This window comes from Rhagoletis zephyria, unplaced genomic scaffold (genome assembly GCF_001687245.7).
Source record: "Rhagoletis zephyria isolate East Lansing unplaced genomic scaffold, Rhagoletis_zephyria_1.1 Rzeph_scaffold_10594, whole genome shotgun sequence".
Taxonomy (NCBI): Eukaryota; Metazoa; Arthropoda; class Insecta; order Diptera; family Tephritidae; genus Rhagoletis; species Rhagoletis zephyria.
The window spans coordinates 1-19,278 of NW_016167671.1; the positions used below are offsets into that span (position 1 = coordinate 1).

General features: G+C 35.2%; 3 protein-coding genes across 3 annotated transcripts; all 3 read left to right on the top strand.

Moving 5' to 3' along the window:
• Positions 1-50: 50 nt before the first annotated feature.
• LOC108376519 (ankyrin-3-like) lies at positions 51-1,253 on the top strand (the record flags this gene model as incomplete). Its single annotated transcript, XM_017632742.1, has 1 exon — positions 51-1,253. A coding segment is annotated over one exon (1,203 nt), but the record flags the coding sequence as incomplete, so codon positions are not given.
• Positions 1,254-3,155: 1,902 nt separating this feature from the next.
• LOC108376520 (inosine-5'-monophosphate dehydrogenase-like) lies at positions 3,156-4,193 on the top strand. The gene has a single exon (XM_017632743.1). It carries the CDS (start codon positions 3,156-3,158, stop codon positions 4,191-4,193), a length of 1,038 nt encoding a protein of 345 aa, XP_017488232.1.
• Positions 4,194-6,288: 2,095 nt separating this feature from the next.
• Positions 6,289-7,806, top strand: LOC108376521 (propionyl-CoA carboxylase beta chain-like). The gene has a single exon (XM_017632744.1). It carries the CDS (start codon positions 6,289-6,291, stop codon positions 7,804-7,806), a length of 1,518 nt encoding a protein of 505 aa, XP_017488233.1.
• Positions 7,807-19,278: the final 11,472 nt, after the last annotated feature.

Sequence of the window (19,278 nt, forward strand, 5' to 3'; positions counted from 1 at the left end):
CAGATCCAAATAAGAGTAATATAATTGAAAAAATACAAGAGGCATTAAAGGAAGAAGAAGGTGAGCATGAAGAATGGGAGAAAGCTGAGTTTGGTGTAAATCACTTATTTGAGTTCGCTGATGAGGACAGCGCCACATGGGAATGCACACTATTACATTTGGCTGCTGCAGGTGACTATATTAAGATAGTAAACGCTCTATTAGCAGGAGGCGCAAGTGTCAAAGCAGTAGATGAAAACTATGGACTTACTCCTTTGCATTGGGCTGCTAAAAACGGTTATACTAAGATAGTAGAAGTTCTAATAAAAAGCTGTGCATATGTTAACGCAGCAGACAAATATGGAAGGACTCCTTTGCATTGGGCTGCTGAAAACGGTTATATTAAGATAGTAGAAGTTCTATTAGAAAATGGTGCAAAAGTTAATGTAGTAGATAACAATGGATGTACTCCTTTGCATGGACCTGCTGCATGTGGTAAGGCAGATACAGTAAAAACCCTAATAAAAAAAAGGGCAAGTGTTAACGCAGCAGATAGACTGCAACGAACTCCTTTGCATTTTGCTGCTAGATATGGTCATACTGAGACAGTAGATACCCTAGTAGAAAAAGGTGCAAGTGTTAACGCAGCAGATAAATTGAAACGAACTCCTTTGCATTTTGCTGCTAGATATGGTCATACTGAGACAGTAGATACCCTAGTAGAAAAAGGTGCAAGTGTTAACGCAGCAGATAAATTGAAACGAACTCCTTTGCATTTTGCTGCTAGATATGGTCATACTGAGACAGTAGATACCCTAGTAGAAAAAGGTGCAAGTGTTAACGCAGCAGATAAATTGAAACGAACTCCTTTGCATCTGGCTGCTGAAAATGGTCATACTAAGATAGTAGATGCTCTATTAGCAAAAGGGGCAAATCCTTTATTAAAAAACAAAGAAGGGGTAACCGCAAGCGGCCTTGCTCGGAAAGAGGGTCACACAAAAGTGGCTGAGCTTTTAGAAAAAGCGGAAGCAAAGAAACAAGGTATTATTTACGGCGGTACAACAGCAGCAGTAGGTTCTGCAGTAGCAGTGGCACTATTTGCAACTGATGTGATTACAGTTGAGCTGACTTCTATAGTAGCAGCAGTAGCTGCAATTGTAGTGGCATCACTGGCTGTTGGTGGTATTACATATAGTGTGTTGAGGCCTAGCACTGAAGTGAATGAAGTACAAAAAGATCAAGTCATAGGTGATAATCAGCATGTTCCTTTATAGGGTATGCATACACTTTGACATATTTCAACTGGTAGTTTTTCTTCGGTTAAGCTACCAGTTTTTTTTCTTTCCATATCTAATCTGTAGACGGGTTCAGTGCCTTTCAAAGCATAAAAGTATTTGTTACTATAAAAAAGTTTGCTACAATTTAGATATGGAATTCTGTATGGAGGTAGCATGCCAATTTTATCTACAATATTGTTTATTTGCACTTTATTACTAAATGCGACTAATAAATTACTAATCTGTTCTTTAATATTTACTATATCAGGGCTAGTAGTAAATTCTATAGCTGAGTTGTATGGAAGGAATAAAGCTATCAACGCTTTAGTACTATGTGTGTTGGCCAACATGATCTTATTGTGGCAGAGTCTAAACTTTATGTTGTTAATTTCTTTTGGCTCATTTTTTGTATCACTGTACCTTGGAATAATTTTGCTTGATAAGTTAAAGCCAGTATTTCAGTTCCAAGTAAGAAATTTCTTCAGTCTAATGTTGTGCTCATTGGTTGATAGCAGTCTTGTAGCTGTTAGCTTATTGCAAAAATTTCATTTAAGTAGAGCATTCACAATAGGGCTTAAAGATTTTGTGTTCAAAGCGTCCTATACATCAGTAGCAACCCTATGTTTATTAGTGGTTCTGAGTTTGTTACAGCAATGCTATTCAAAAATGAAAAACTCGATTGAGCACTAGAAAATTGGTCTGCAACCTATTAAGGCCCGCAAGCTTTGTTTCTTTCACTAAAAAAGCTTTGCCTTGGTTGATTGCTATTTGTTCTGCATGTTTTTTGGTAGGAATGCTTCTTGCATTGTTCCTTTCTCCTGAGGATTATAAACAAGGAGAAATTGTGCGAATTATGTATCTACATGTTCCATCTGCATGGTTTTCTCTTGGAGTATACGGATTAATTGCATTGCTGAGTTTTACCTCGCTAGTATGGAACAATAGTATTGCAAGTGTTTTGGCTCATGGTGCAGCACCTGCAGGAACTCTATTTGCTGCAATATGTTTAATTACAGGTAGTATCTGGGGAAGAGGTACCTGGGGCACTTGGTGGGTGTGGGATGCAAGACTTACCTCGATGTTAATTTTGTTTTTCTTATATATTGGTTATCTTGCATTATGGAACATTTTTGATAACAAAGAAAGGGCAGAAAAATCAGCAGCAGTGTTTGCTATTTTCAGTGCTATAAATATTCCTATAGTGAAGTTCTCTGTAGATCTGTGGTCAACTTTACATCAACCTGCAAGTATTATTAGGAAGGGAGGCATAGCAATTGAAAACTCTTTGTTATTGCCATTAGTTACAATGTTTATGTTCTATGCAGCATTTTTCTTGATAATATGGATAGTATATTCTCTTTATTTGATCAATTTGTATAAAATTAAGAGAGAAGTTATTATGCGATACTAACTAGTTGCAATTTAATTAACTGATGTTAAGCTTAAATTATGAAGGAAATAGAAACTTATTATTCGTTTGATGATATACTTTTGTTACCTGCATACTCTGATGTATTGCCTCGTGATACAGACACAAGAACTTATTTAACAAATAGTATAGAGCTAAACATACCTCTGATATCCTCTGCAATGGATACTGTAACTGAGTCTAGATTTGCAATAGTAGTAGCTCAGCATGGAGGAATAGGCTGCATACACAAAAATTTATCCATCGGTGAGCAAGTTGCAGAAGTCAGGAAAGTAAAAAAATATGAGAATTGGATCGTGTATAATCCAATTACAATTTCTCCTGATAAAACAGTTGCAGAAGCAATCTCGCTGATGAAGGAATATAACTATTCTGGAATTCCTGTGGTTGATCAACAGAAGCTCGTTGGAATCTTAACAAATAGGGATGTCAGATTTATTGAGAATTTGGAGGTTAGGGTTTCTGACGTGATGACAAAAGATAGATTGGTCACGGTGCGAGAAAGTGGGGTAGATAATATATCTGCAATGAAGTTGTTACATGAAAATAGAATAGAAAAGCTCCTGGTTATAGATGACAATTTTCACTGCATAGGTTTAATAACAGTCAAAGATATAGAAAAGTACAATCAGTATCCAAATTCATGTAAGGATAGTAAAGGTCGACTTAGGGTTGCCGCTGCAATCGGGATTGGTAAACAAGATGGCATAGAGAGATGTGAAGCACTAATTAGCGAAGAAGTTGATGTAGTTGTTGTTGATACTGCTCATGGACATTCTGCAGGTGTTATTAATACCATAAAGGAAATCAAAAGAATGTACCCAGATGTACAATTGATAGGAGGTAACATCGCTACAAAAGAAGCGGCTGAAGCATTGATTGATGCAGGTGTTGATGCAGTAAAAGTTGGTATAGGACCAGGTTCAATATGTACTACCAGGGTTGTTACAGGCGTTGGTGTACCACAATTCTCTGCAGTCAGAAGCATTGCAGAGGTGTGTAAAGCGAGGAATGTAAGGTTAATCGCTGATGGTGGAATAAAATACTCAGGGGATATTGCGAAAGCCATTGCTGCTGGTGCAGATTCTGTGATGATAGGCTCAATTTTTGCTGGCACTGATGAGAGTCCGGGTGAGATTATTGTTTATAAGGGTAGGGCTTATAAAAGCTACCGTGGCATGGGCTCTATTAGTGCAATGAAGAGGGGCTCAGCTAGCCGTTACTTTCAAGATAAGGATGTAAAACTCAAGTTAGTTCCAGAAGGTGTGGAAGGAAGAGTGCCGTTCAAAGGTCCAGCTTCAGGAGTGATACATCAGCTAGTAGGAGGACTAAGAGCTGCTATGGGATACACTGGTAATAAAAACATAGAAGAAATGAGGAAGAATTGTAAGTTTATAGTTATGACAGCGTCGGGATTAAGAGAGAGTCACGCTCATGATATAATAATTACTCAAGAAGCTCCAAATTATGCCTATCAAACATCTAGTTCATCAACTGACTCTGAATAATAGGCGAGAAAAATGGCTGATTTAGAGAAATCTAAGCAGGAAAACCTTCAAGAAAAAATAAAGTACCATAACATACTTTATTATCAGAAAAACAAACCAGAAATCACAGATGCTGAATATGATGAATTAAAAAGAAGGGCAGCAGTAGAACTTGAGGATAGTGTTGGAGCTCCACCAGATGAGAGATTTGCTAAAATAGAACACATAAAACCCATGCTTTCCCTTGATAACGCTTATGATAAACAAGACGTGGAAAGATTCTTATCAAGGGTAAAAAGATTTCTAAACATAGATGAAGTGGAGATAATATGTGAACCTAAAATAGATGGCCTGTCATTTTCTGTAATTTATGAAGATGGGGTATTTGTTAGAGCGGCAACCCGTGGTGATGGCCATGTAGGTGAAGATGTTACTTGCAACGTTGCAACTATAAAGAATATGCCTAAATTGCTCGAAGGTGTAAAAGGTAGATTAGAAGTAAGAGGTGAAATATATATCTCAAATGAAGATTTTATAGAACTTAACATACAGAATGGATTCGCTAATCCACGTAACGCGGCTGCAGGTTCTCTTAAGCAGTTGGATGCAAATGTTACAGAAAGCAGGCCACTGAAATATTTTGCCTACTCTTTAATAGGTGGGTTAGCAAAAAGCCAGAGTGAAGTGTTAGATGATCTAAGAGCCCTTGGTTTCTGTGTAAACGAATATCAGTGTTCGGCAAGTAACTTAGATGAAATGCTGGAATTTTATAACAAAGTCTACGATAACCGATACAACTTGGGTTATGATATTGATGGTATAGTTTATAAAGTAAACAATCTAATTCTACAGGATCGCCTAGGATANACTAATAAAGCACCTCGCTCGGCACTTGCATACAAATTTCCTGCAATTTGTGCGAAAACTAAATTAAGAAAGATCATTATACAAGTTGGAAGAACTGGTACATTAACCCCAGTTGCAGAATTGGTTCCAATCAATATTGGTGGAGTACTGGTTAGCAGAGCAAGCCTTCACAACCAAGATGAAGTTAAGCGCAAAGACATAAGAGATGGGGATGTTGTTACCGTAAAACGTGCAGGCGATGTAATTCCTCAAGTTGTAGATGTAGACAAGAGCGTTCGCTCACCAGATGCACCTGAATTTATATTTCCTGAAACTTGTCCTGAATGTGGAAGTAAGGTAGAGGGAGAAGCAGTAGTAAGATGTTCTGGTGAATTTGTTTGTAAGGCTCAAATCATAGGAAAATTAAAGCATTTTGTATCTAAGGATGCGTTTGATATTGAAGGCTTTGGAGAAAAGCAAATAGAGTTTTTTTATAACCTTGGTTTGATAAAGCAAATTCCTGATATTTTTACTCTAGAGGAAAAATTAAGTGAGATTAATTTGCAAGAACAAGAAGGTTGGGGTGAGAAATCAATAACTAATCTGCTTGACTCTATACGCAGCAGAAAGATGATAGCTTTGGATAGATTTATATTCTCTCTAGGTATCAGATATATTGGTCAGGTTACAGCAAGATTACTTGCAAACTATTACATCTCTTATGAAAATTGGTATCTATCTATGATAAAATTGTCTTCCGATTCAGAGATCTTTTCTGAGCTACTGGATATAGATTGTATAGGGAAAAGTGTGGCAACATACCTAAAGCTGTTCTTCTCCGAGAAACGCAATATTGAAGTACTAGATAATCTTGTTCCTCATTTACAAATTCTCCCTGTTGATGTAAATAACAATGATTCCATCCTTAACAATAGGGTTATAGTATTTACTGGCACTTTAACTATGAGCAGAAGTGAAGCTAAAGCTAAAGCTAAAGCCCTGGGAGCAATAGTAAGCTCAAGTCTTTCTGCTAAAACTGATTATCTAGTTTTGGGAGAAAATCCAGGATCTAAATGTAAAAAAGCACAGGAATTGGGTGTGAGTATTTTAAATGAGGAACAGTGGTACAAAATAATAGGAGAAACACCCTATTAAAATCACTGTAATAAGAAAACACACTTGGGGTCATGAAACATTTATATAAATATAAAGTCTGGACTTTATCAGCATTTCAGAATAATGTATACTTTCTGCGTGGAAGTTGATTTATATGCAAGGGCTTAAGACATTAGAAAATTTACAAAAAAAAGCACTAGAGGCTGGTGGTGTCAATAAAATTGAAAAACAACATGAAAAAGGGAAGTTAACTGCCAGAGAAAGACTTCATGTATTGCTCGATAAAAATTCATTTGAAGAATACGACAAATTTGTACAGCACCGCGTTACTGATTTCGGTATGCAGAATAACAATTTCCTTGGTGACGGTGTTGTCATTGGTCATGGCACTATCTTTGGTAGAAAAGTTTTCGTTTACTCTCAAGATTTTACCATTTTTGGTGGTTCACTCGGAGCATCGCATGCAAAAAAAATATGTAAAATCATGGATATGGCCATTAATGCCAAAATCCCTATTATTGGGTTGAATGATTCTGGAGGCGCAAGAATTCAAGAAGGAGTGAACGCACTTGCAGGGTATGGAGAAATTTTTCAAAGAAACGTTGATGCATCAGGAGTGATACCCCAAATTTCCTTGATTATGGGACCATGTGCAGGAGGAGCAGTTTATTCTCCAGCGCTAACGGACTTTACATTTATGGTGAAGAATACTTCTTATATGTTCATTACCGGTCCTGATATAGTAAAGAAAGTTACCTACGAAGATGTTGATCACGAGAGTCTTGGTGGGGCTAAAGTACATACAAGTAAGACGGGAGCAGCAGATTTCGCATTCAATAATGATATTGAGATGTTATTAAAAGTACGTGAGTTTTTTACTTTCCTACCGCCAAACAATCAAGAACCTCCTAAACCTGTACTAAGTTATGATTTATATAGCGATGTTGATGAATCTTTAAATACTCTAGTTCCTGTCAATCCAAATACTCCCTATGATATGTATGAACTTGTTAAAAAGATTTGTGACGAAAGAAAATTTTTTGAATTAAAGCCAGACTTTGCCCGCAATATAATAACTGGTTTCGGCAGAATTGCTGGAAACACGGTCGGTATCGTTGCAAATCAACCTATGCACCTTGCAGGATGTTTAGATATTGATTCTTCAAGAAAGGCTGCAAGATTTGTCAGGTTTTGTGATGCATTCAACATTCCAATTATCACCTTAATTGACGTTCCAGGGTTTCTACCCGGTACAAGCCAAGAGTACAATAATATAATACAACATGGAGCAAAATTACTCTATGCTTATGCTGAAGCAACTGTGCCAAAAATTAGTTTAATCACCAAAAAAGCATATGGTGGTGCATATATTGTCATGAACTCAAAACATCTACGAGGAGATATAAATTATGCTTGGCCAACTGCTGAAATCGCAGTCATGGGTCCTGAAAGCGCAGTTGAGATTATATTTCGACATGAGCAAGACAAACAAGCATGTATTCAAGAGTATAAGGAAAAATTTGCTAACCCGTTTTTTGCTGCATCGCATGGGTACATTGATGATATAATACTACCAAGCAAGACTAGGTATTACTTCCGTAAGGCATTAAAGCTATTGAAAAATAAAAAAGTAGATAGATTGTGGAAAAAGCATGGTAATTTGCCACTATAGCTTGAAAATCAATTTCTAAATCTAAGCTTTCTACTATATAAATATACTAATATTATCAGCATGCAAATTTGCATGACTTTTTTCAGTATACAGTAATGCTAGCCCTATATTATCTATACTAGAACGTAATTCCCCTATTTCTTCATTATTGTCATTAACAACTTTGGTGCCAACACTTGGCAGCGGACTATTTCCCTGAACAAGGTAAAGTTTTTTCCTCAATGTCGGTTGTCTTCTCATGCGGTTCACAACCTCCTGTCCTATATAGCACCCCTTATTGAAATCTATACCATTTGCATGATCAATCAAATACTGCAACGGAAATGATAAATCTTGCTTCATGTCTTTTGCGCCATCTGGGATGAGATTTCGAATTCTGGTCAATTCATACTCAGCAAAATTTCCAATTGATTCTTTTATTTCACTTCGGTGTATAATTCTTGCTCCCAAGGATATATGCCTTGGATCTTGAAAAATGATTTGTGATTCATCATTACATTCTATAAATTGTGTATTGAATAAAATACCCACACGATATAAAGCACTTACATCTTTAATCCTCACCTTGAGATATGTTTTAAGTAAATTGAGTTTCTCCACTATTTGCTTTAAGTATATATTTTCACATTCCAGAAAAATATATTTACCATGCTCTATGAGAAAAAAATCATATAAATACTTTCCCTGAGGGGTCAATAATAGAGAGTAAATGGCCTTTTGATCACTCGATTTATTAATATCATTGGTGATAATACTCTGTAGAAAACTTCTTGTATCAGGACCATATAGTGCTATCACACTGCGATTGGGTAACGGTATATAACCCATCTTAGCTAACTTGACGAAATATTCTATTCAATCTTAAACTAACAGGTAGCCTAAAATTGAACGGTAACCAATCAACTTTTTTTAGTTTAAATGATAGCCCAACTATGCTAACACGACCAATTATATTTTCCATTGGTATAAAACTAACTTCAGGAAATCTACTGTCTATAGAATTATTTCTATTATCTCCCATAACAAAAAATTGATTATTGGGCACATGATAAACAGAAGTATTATATGAAAATTTATGAACACTACTATCTATCAAAATTTCGTGTTTCTTGCTATTAGGAAGTGTTTCTATATACCTAGGAATGCTACGATTTGATTCATAATCAAGAAAGCTTCCACTTTCTTTGCGTGGCACTTTTTCTCCATTAAGAAACAAATCTCCATCTATCATCTGTACTTTATCACCAGGCATTCCTATGACGCGTTTCACAAACCGAATGTTGGTATTATGCACAGGCTTAAAAACTATTATATCACCACGCTGCGGTGGGGTATAAAAAATTCTGCCGTTGAAGATATTTAGAGCAAATGGAAAAGAATGCTTGCTATACCCATATGCATATTTACTTGCAAAAATATAATCTCCTTCCAGCAGAGTACTTTTCATGGAGCTCGAAGGTATGTGAAACGGTTCAAACACAAAACTGCGTATTGACAGTCCAATCAACAACAAAAGAAATAGTGAAGATAAAGAACTTCTTATTTTGCTTTTTTCCAATTTAAACCTTAATAAAATATGTTATCTAACAGATTTTACATCAAATTTCAAGTATAATGCTCTTAAATAGATAAATACCCCTGCGATAACCGTAGGTATGGAAAGCAACTGCCCCATGGTTAAGTTAAACCATAAATAGCCAAGATGATAATCAGGTTCACGGAAAAATTCAACTAAAAAGCGTACTATTCCATACCATATAATAGCAAACCCTGTTAGTGCTCCACGATAAAATCTTATTCTAGTAAAAAAATACAGCAAATTCACCACTACAAAAAGTAACAACCCTTCAAAAAAGGCTTGGTACAACTGAGAAGGATGACGCAAAAAATTATCACCACTTTTTGGAAATATCATTGCCCACGACACATTTGTTACTCTACCAAATAACTCACCATTTATGAAATTACCAATACGCCCTAAAAACAATCCTATAGGCATTCCACAAGAAATTAAGTCAAGTGTATAAAATACTGGTACCTTATGTTTTCTGCATGCAATAACAACTGCACATAAAGTGCCTACTGCACCACCATGAAACGACATTCCTCCTTCCCAGGTTTTAAAGATGTTAATTGGGTTGTTCAGGTAAAAAACCGTATCATACATTAATACATATCCCAACCTTCCACCCAAGATAATACCTATGATAACAGCAGTTAAAAGTAAGTCATAAAATTCCTTAGTAAATACCTTTTGACTGTCTAGCTTATGCAAGTACCAATACCCAAATAATATGCCAAAAACATAGGTTAAAGAGTACCAATATACAGATATGGGACCAATACTAAAAATCACTGGATCTAAAGACATATGCTATACACTATCCTTAAATAATCTACGTTTTTCACGATCCCACTCTCTTTGCTTTATCGTTGCTCTTTTGTCATAGAGTTTTTTTCCCTTAACAATAGCAATTTTAGTTTTTGCTATCCCCTTATTATTAAAATAAAGTGAAAGTGGTACAACAGTAACACCAGCCGTTTTAATATTACCAATCAATTTATTTATTTCTCGTCTATGCAAAAGCAGTTTACGTTCTCTCTTCGGTCTATGATTTTTGCGCGTTGCGGCCTTATATTCTGCAATATGCATATTGTGTAGCCATACCTCATTATTTTTTTCAATTATGTAGGCATCCGAAATATTTACTTTCCTATCTCTTAGAGATTTCACTTCACTGCCAACCAAAACTATACCAGCTTCAAATTCCTCTAAAATAAAGTATTCAAATCTTGCTTTTCTATTTTCTGCAATAATCTCCATATATACAAAATTCTCTATTCTTTTCTCAAAGGTTTTGTATATACTACACTATATGAAAGATAAACAAGAAGTAAAATTTTTCTCTCTGTCATTTATTGTCTTATTCACTTTATGGATTATATTATCAGGTTATTTTGAGCCTTTTTTCTTATTTTGTGGCATATTTTCTTCCATATTTACACTCTTTATCTTCAAGAGGTTAATAAACGCTGAAAGTGCTTTAAGTAGCATATTAAACAGTAGCAGGTTATCACTTTTGAGCTTAATAAGCTATATACCATGGCTGACGTACCAGATCATCATGTCAAGCATATATGTAGCAAAAAAAGTACTGCAACCTAACTTCCAATTCGAACCGGTAATTATTTTCAAGAAATGCAACAAACATAATGATGAAAGCATCACTTTATTTGCAAACTCGGTCACAATTACTCCAGGCACTCTCACCATCAGTGTTACAAAAAAACAACGGGTATACTCATCCACAATATGTTTAATGGATAAAGAGCTTGAAAGTGGAGTGTCTGAAATAGAAAATAAAGTACTTAAACAACTCAAGTGATCGTTCTCAGTAGACTAACAGAATTCTTGTATTCTTTAATCAAACTCTCAAGTATTTCTTTTGGAAGATCACTATTAATAATTGAACACAAATGATTATATAAGTCTTCTAATCTGGATATGTTATTTCTCTTTTTGCTACTAAACTTGTATGGAAAAATTCCTGTCATAATTTCAATAACAATTGCTCTATTTAAAAATATGTTTTCACTTGCAACATCTAACCTTACTAGAATGGTGCTAACTTCTGGCTTACTTTCTTTGTAAAGACTTGGCAACTGAGTTAACTTAATTACATATAAAGTCATTATCCGTGACAAGCAATTATTAGCATACTCGGAATTTCTTACTACTTCCCATTTGGTAACCTGAGATTCATTTACTTTTTTTAACTCACTCATTGAAATCTCCATTTCATTTAGTAAGTAAATTATATCTATATTTCGTTAAATAAATGATAACCCATTAAACAAATCTCAGAATATCATAATATTTTAACTTATATCTTTACTGTCTGGTTACCGTTCACATTTTCTATATTTGTTTCTGACATCATTCCTCCTTTTTGTGAAGAAGCATTTTTCTCTTGTTCAAGAGCATTTTCTATTGCTTCAGCTTTTCTATGATCATCACATTGAGAGTACACACTCCATCCAATTATTGCACCTACTCCCAAAGCTATAGCTGCTCCTACCCCTAATGCTATACTACAAGAAACGGCTGCTGATATCGTACAAATTGCAGTACTTATTCCAACAGTAGAAATAAACCCAGCCATAAAGCTAACAATGCCCTTTGTTCTAGCCTCGCTTCTATATCGATTAGCTTGAGCTTTCATTCCTTCTATTAATATGTTCTTTGTGTTTCCTTGAGCCAACTCTAATGGAGTCTTGCTGTTCTTATTTACAGCCAAAGAATTTACACCACATTCAAGAAGTGTTTTCACTGCATAATCATTTCCTGCACTCGCGGCTTTATGTAACAGTGTGTCGCCATTTTCACCTTGATAATTTAATAACTTATCAAGATCACCGTAATATTGCTGGATTTTCGTCGCATCTTTCAGGTAATTTATTACCTCATCAAATGATAAATTCCTTTTACCATTACTGCTTTTGCTCTTTATATTATTACTATTTTCAATACAGTATGAAAGAAGGTGATATATTGCTTCTTCACTAATTTTTGTGCTGCTTTTGGATCTGTTCATAACAGCTTGAAATATTTCTTTACTAATTTCTATTTCTGGACCATCTTGCAGAAAAGTTTTTAATTCGCCAATTTTATTTTGATGTTCCTTCTCATTATCAATGTTGTTTCCAATTGCTTGAACGATACTAAGCAAATCTTGTTTAGCCATATATATCCTCTCTATAATTCATATTATTATTTAATAATACGATAAAACTTATAAAAAGTAAATAGATTAACATATTGTACTTATTTTTTATTCCCTGCTGAGAATGTCCATTAGGTCAGATTCTTTTGTCTTGCTTTTACTAAATTTATTCACCATAGAGCTCATTTGGTTATATTGCTTAATCAAAAGATTAACATCGGCAACACTGGTTCCAGAACCTTTAGCAATTCTTAGTCTTCTTTTCCCGTTTAAAATGTTTGGCTCACTTCTTTCTTTTTCAGTCATTGAGCTGATAATAGCAATGTACTTTTTTACTTTACTGTCGTCAGGCACTCCGCCACCAAGTTTTTTTGTTAATGAGCTAGGGATAAACTTTATTAAGCCTGCAATCCCTCCTAGTTTATTCAATGTTTTGAGTTGTGCCGCCAGATCAGCAAGGTCAAATTTACCCTTCTTTACTTTTTTCTGTAACCTGTCAATTTCAGCTTGCCCGACTATCTCAGCGGCTTTTTCAACCAAAGAGACAACATCTCCCATACTAAGTATTCTTTTTGCAATTCTATCTGGGTAAAAATCCTCAAGATCACTTAACTTTTCACCACAAGCGATAAATTTAATCGGACAGTTAGTAGCCATTTTCATTGAAAGCGCAGCACCACCACGAGCATCACCATCAACACGCGTAAGGATAATCCCAGTAACACCTATTTTTTCATTGAATGATTTAGCAATATTAATTGCATCTTGCCCGGTCATAGAGTCAGCTACTAAAATTACTTCCGCAGGTGAAGTCAGCTCCTTCACATCTTTAAGTTCTTTCATCATATCATCATCAATGTGAAGCCGTCCTGCAGTATCAAGTATTAATACATCATACCCTTTTGCTTCTTCCATAGCCGTTTCTGCGATCTCTAACGGCTTTTTATTTGCTATTATAGGCAAAGTTTTAACTTCTATTTGTTTACCCAGCACTTCAAGTTGTTTCTGCGCAGCAGGTCTATAAATGTCTAAAGAAGCAAGTAATACTCTTTTCTTTTGTTTTTTCAACTTTAAAGCAAGTTTTCCAGAGGTAGTTGTTTTTCCTGCACCCTGCAATCCCACCATCATAATCACAACTGGAGGCTTAACTGAAAGATTTAAGTCACTTTTTTCTGATCCAAGAATTGTAACTAAATTATCTTGAACAATCTTGATGATCATTTGTGCCGGAGAAACGCTCTTTATGATTTTTTCACCAACTACTTTATCCTTAATGTCATTAATGAACTTTTTGGCTACTTCCAAAGCAACATCAGCTTCTATGAGTGCTATACGTACTTCTCGCATAGCAAGATTAAAGTCATCTTCAGAAATAAATGACTTACCTTTGAGTTTATTAAATACAGTACTTAAATTTTCAGTTAATGATTTAAACATAGCAGTAACAGTAGAACAGTAATTAACATAAGAGAGGTAGCAGAAACAAAGCTTACTGAATTATCCTCTCTAAATTTAGCAATATTATTAAAGTATGAGGTAGTAAGCAAATTAGTCAAGCTCTGTAATATATTTATAAGTTTCATCTTTGCTTCCAGAATTAATTTACTCAGTAGTGCAGCAACGTAAGGTAAAAAAGCCCTGAAGAACCAATCGACATCCATGCTAAAATTTATTCTAGGTAAAAATAATTTACGTAGGGGAATAAATAACAAAGCGGTTGAGAACAATAAACTAGATTGAGACCAGATATTTCTCGCATTGCACACTAGATCAAAAATTAGAGATTTGTTGTAAATAAATAAATAAGGATTACCAGCAATAATACACACCGAAGCTAGAGCAATCATAGAAAAATTACCCCCGCATGTTATCGGCAGCTTCAATCTGTTTTGCGCAATGAATATATGATAGAGAAACTTTAAACCCACACTTAGAAAAAGCAAAAGGTGTAGAATCTTATATAAGTATTTGTATGTTGTTAAATTATCCCCAATCTCAGTTGTAATATATGATTTCCCAATAAATCCAGCAGTACCAGGAAATGCTGCCATCGTAAGTATTGCAACAGTCGCACATATACCTTCAACCGAAAGAAGTTTACTTGCTCTACCAAAGCTCACTACCTTTGTACGCGAAATAATTGAATTGGCAACAGCAGTGAATAACAATTGATAGACAATAGAAAAAATTATATTAAGTACAAGCAGTGGCACAGCATTTTCTGAGTGACTAAGCAGACTTCCCGCCATAATTAACATACCCATTTGCCCTACAGTGCTGTAAGCTAAAAACCTACGAATATTTTTTTCAAGTGAAGTAAATATAACACCATAAATTGCAGTAATAGCCCCAAAAAATGCTAATACCTCAGCACAATCCTGCCAAAAACTGTAAGTGTTTAAAAGTGCTACTAAAAAAGAAACCTTAGTGGTGAATAGAGAAAGATATGATGCCCCGTGCAATGATGCAGCAGGGTATGCGTCAGCAACCCAAAACGAAAACGGAAAACAAGCACAATTTATTAGCAAAGCGATAATTATTAAATTAAAATTTTGGGTAGACAGACCGATCATCAAGAGCAACCCAACAAAAAAATGCGTACAGGCGTACCTTATCGCGTGTCCACCATTTTTGCAGCCAGATGCAACTATAAAAAATGAACTCAAGCTCATTAGTTCACAGAATATAACCACCAATACCAACTGCTCTAACAACATTGAGCCTGAAAACAATATCGCGCATAATGAACTAACAGTATAAAAAGCAAAGGACAACATTTCTGAAAAAGTAAAATCCCGTGCTGGCAATACAACCAAAAACGCAACTAGCAAGAACGATATAAATATAATATTGAAAGATAACTCAAAATTTAAAATTGGTAGAGACCACCTCAACGTAGAATTAAGTAGAAAAGACCCATTGTAAGCAATGACAACAATCAATATTGCCAATAGACACAGTATTAATGATTTGCATGGATATTTCATTGTTTTAGAACTATGCTATTCAAACGTATGGGAAAAATCAAACATTAACTTTAACCTCTAGTTAAACTAATTGCTATATAATAAGTAATGTTGATGGGCTAGAGAAACCGATCAGGCTAGGTTTTTAATCTAGCCTGATCGATAGCTTTAATAGTGAGGTAAGCCTTAATATAACACATTAGAATTTATATAAAATACCTATGCACAAATTTTTTTGAGTTTGTGCACAGGTATTAATAGATTATTTACTTTTGTGAATCCTCCTCTTTTATTTCCTTACCATCTTTTATTCTTTCCTAATTTGTAATTGGAATTTAAACTCTTTTTATATTTTAATGTTATTAGCCAACATATATTAACATAAAAATGAAAAATCATCAATTAGCAGTACTATTTGACTGGGACAATACTTTAGTTGACACTCAAGAAAACATTTTAAATGCTATTAAGCACACCATAAATTTAATGGGATACAGCAAAAAAGCTGCAGATCGAAACTCCCATGAATCAAGAAAAGATTATATGATAAGTTTGTTTGGTGATGCATGGAAAAAAGCAAACACAATATATCAGCAGTATTTAGATCAAGCTCTTTTGCAAAATATTACTCTGAACCCTGGAGTAGAGAAAATGCTGAAAATATTGAAAAATCACGATATTTATCTTGCCATAGTCAGTAATAAAAAGAACACCAATCTACGCAAAGAAGTTGCTCACTTCAAGCTAGACACTTACTTCGATAGAATAGTTGGGTCGGGTGATACACTAGAAGACAAACCATCCTCAGTTCCTCTACTATTTGCACTAGAAGAAGCTACGTTACCTATTAATAAAGAAAATGTATTCTTTGTGGGGGATAGCATTACAGATATATTATCTGCAAAAAGTGCAAATTGTCTACCTATCGTGTATAATCAGTCAGTAGGTGATAATGAAGATTTGTTATGCTTTCAATGTTTTGATAAACTTACAGATTTCATAGTGAAATATTTAGAAACTAAACAACAATGACAAATGTAGTAGAAATTGCAAGTATACAGAGACGCTTTTGTGCCTATTTAATAGATGTAATAATCTTATTAATTCCAACCCTTTTGCTTACAGTATTGCTACAGAATTTCCCATTAGGTTTATATTTAGCATATATGTGTGTTAGTTGCAGTTATTTTGCTTATTTTACATCTGCGAATAATCAAGCGACACCAGGCCAGCAATTAATAGGTATACGTACTATTAACATAGACAACCATAAAATAAGTATACATTTAGCATTCGATAGAAGTATTTCTCAATATTTCCTGCCGTTGTTGAATAAAATTCAAGTTATCTTGATCAGCCTTTTCGAAGATTTTTCAGATACTTTTGCTATACTACAGATGCTCATAACGCTCTTAACTATCTGTTGGTATTTGGTAGCTTGTTTTTCTAAAAAGAAGCAAACTTTTCATGATATGCTATTTAATACAGTTGTTGTAAAAGTAACACATTTATCCTAAATCTCAGTTGGGCTTCCTGCCGGACCCATGAGAACTACTGGCTCGCCTTCTTTTAAATATTTACATAAATTAGTAGAACCACCAGTTTCAAGCACAATGGTAGAAATTATTCCTTTCTCATGATCCACTTCAGTGCCAGTAACGGCTATACCTTCCATTGCAAGGCCAACTTTTCTACTATTAATTTCAAAATTTTGCAGCCTAAAAAATTGTCCAGGCTTAAAATTTTTTGCAGCTAGTGGTGCCTTGATTATTATTTCCACTACCTTATCAGTTAAATACTGAACCTTTACAACTTTTGCAGTGAATTGCTCTTTAAAAAACTCTTTGCTATTCTCCGATTTTGCATCACCCATCTTACTCAAAAGCTGAGAAATGATAGGGTATCCATTNCTTGCCATAGCTTTCACTACGCTGCCACTATACGATGGATGCAAATCACCAAAAAAGCTGATAGTCCTATTGCCTTGCTTGTATGCCAGTATTCTATCTCTGTTTCGCATTTTAGGGGAAAATACTCTATCTACTTCTTCGCCTGATGAATCCAAATGAACAAAATACCCATCCTTTAATTTAAAGTGTTCCTTATCCTCAGCCGCAATAACTGTATTCGGCTCAGTACCGGCTGCTATAAAGATGGAACGTGCTTTTATGCATTGTACTTCACCGGATTTATTATCCACTAGTTTAAGCCACTCGGCGTTATTATATTTGTCTGCGATAATTTCGATAGGTTCTAAATTTTCAGTGAAATAAACTCCTTCTGACAACGCGTTTTGTATTTCCTCACTGTTGAGGCGATAACTCGGCGAATCTTTTAACTCCCTTCTATATATAATCCTAACTCCTCCTAAGCTCTGCATTACTCTTGTCTCCTTCCCTGCAGCTTCTCTGATAAACTTAGCGTGTGATATAAACTCATTTGCAATTTCACGTTCTTCCTCTGTCCAATCCTTTTCAACGTAATCTTGCCCATATTTATCAACCAACACCTCATACCGCGACAGAAATTTTTCTACCTGTACCGAGTAGTATGCTAGTGCTTCAGTTGCTGTATCGATTGCGGTAAGTCCACCACCTATCACTACTATAGGCATACGGACCTGCAGATTTGCTATGGAATCAAATCTTAGAGCGCCAGTAAGTTGCAGTGACATCAAAAAATCAGATGCCATGTTAGCTAGCATGTTTTTAATTTTTATCATCCGAGGCTTTCCGGAACCAAGAGCCAGAGCAACATGGTCAAATCCAAGGTCAAATGCATCATTTACAGTAACTGTGCCACCGANATACCTCCATAGAGAGCAAAATTTTTACGTCTTTCCAGTAGCAATCTAACGATCTTCAGATAATTTTTATCCCATCTAGAAGTAATGCCGTATTCTGCAACTCCTCCAAATCCTTCAGCTATGCGCTCACCTAACTTTTCGCGCTTAAAATTTTTGATTGGTTGAAAATCATCAACTGAAAGCTCAATTTTTAATCCATCGATAGCAGTAACATTGTGACCATCGTTCAGCAAGTGATGTGCTAAATTAAAACCTGCAGGTCCAAGTCCGACAACTAAAACATTTCTTCCTGTGTTTTCCTTCGGTAATGGGCGTTGAAAATTCAAAGGGTTCCAGCGGCTAAGCAAAGAATATATTTCAAACCCATACGGCAAACTAAGCACGTCATCCAGAACTCTAGTTTCAATCATCGGCACATTCACAGGCTCTTGTTTCTGATATATGCATGAGTTCATGCAATCATTGCATATTCTGTTACCTGTTGCAGCGCATAGTGGATTATCTATCATCACAATTGCAAGACTTGCTATGCTATATCCTTCACTCTTTACCATATTCATCTCTGATATTTTCTGCTCTAGCGGACAGCCATGCAATTCGACCTGAAGCGGAGATTTTTTAAAAGTATTGTTATTATTAGTCAGTCCTTTTGAACAACTATCTTTACCTTGCTTATGACAAAATACGCAGTAGTTAGCATTGTCTAATGCTTTATCTAAACTAGTTTTCTGACTTGTAAGATCAAAGCCACATCTTCTCTTGAGTTTATCTGAGTACAATACCTCAACTCCATCGATTTCCTTCCTAGAAAAAGTCACTAGGTTTTCATAGTCAGTTTTTTTATGCGTACTAAACAGTATGCTGCTCTCATTTTTTACTCTCCATGTTGCATATCGTGCTGCAAGCTCTATTTCACTTTCATACTGTTCTTTATTTTCAAACCAATACATAACTTGTTCAGCAAACTTTTGTTCTG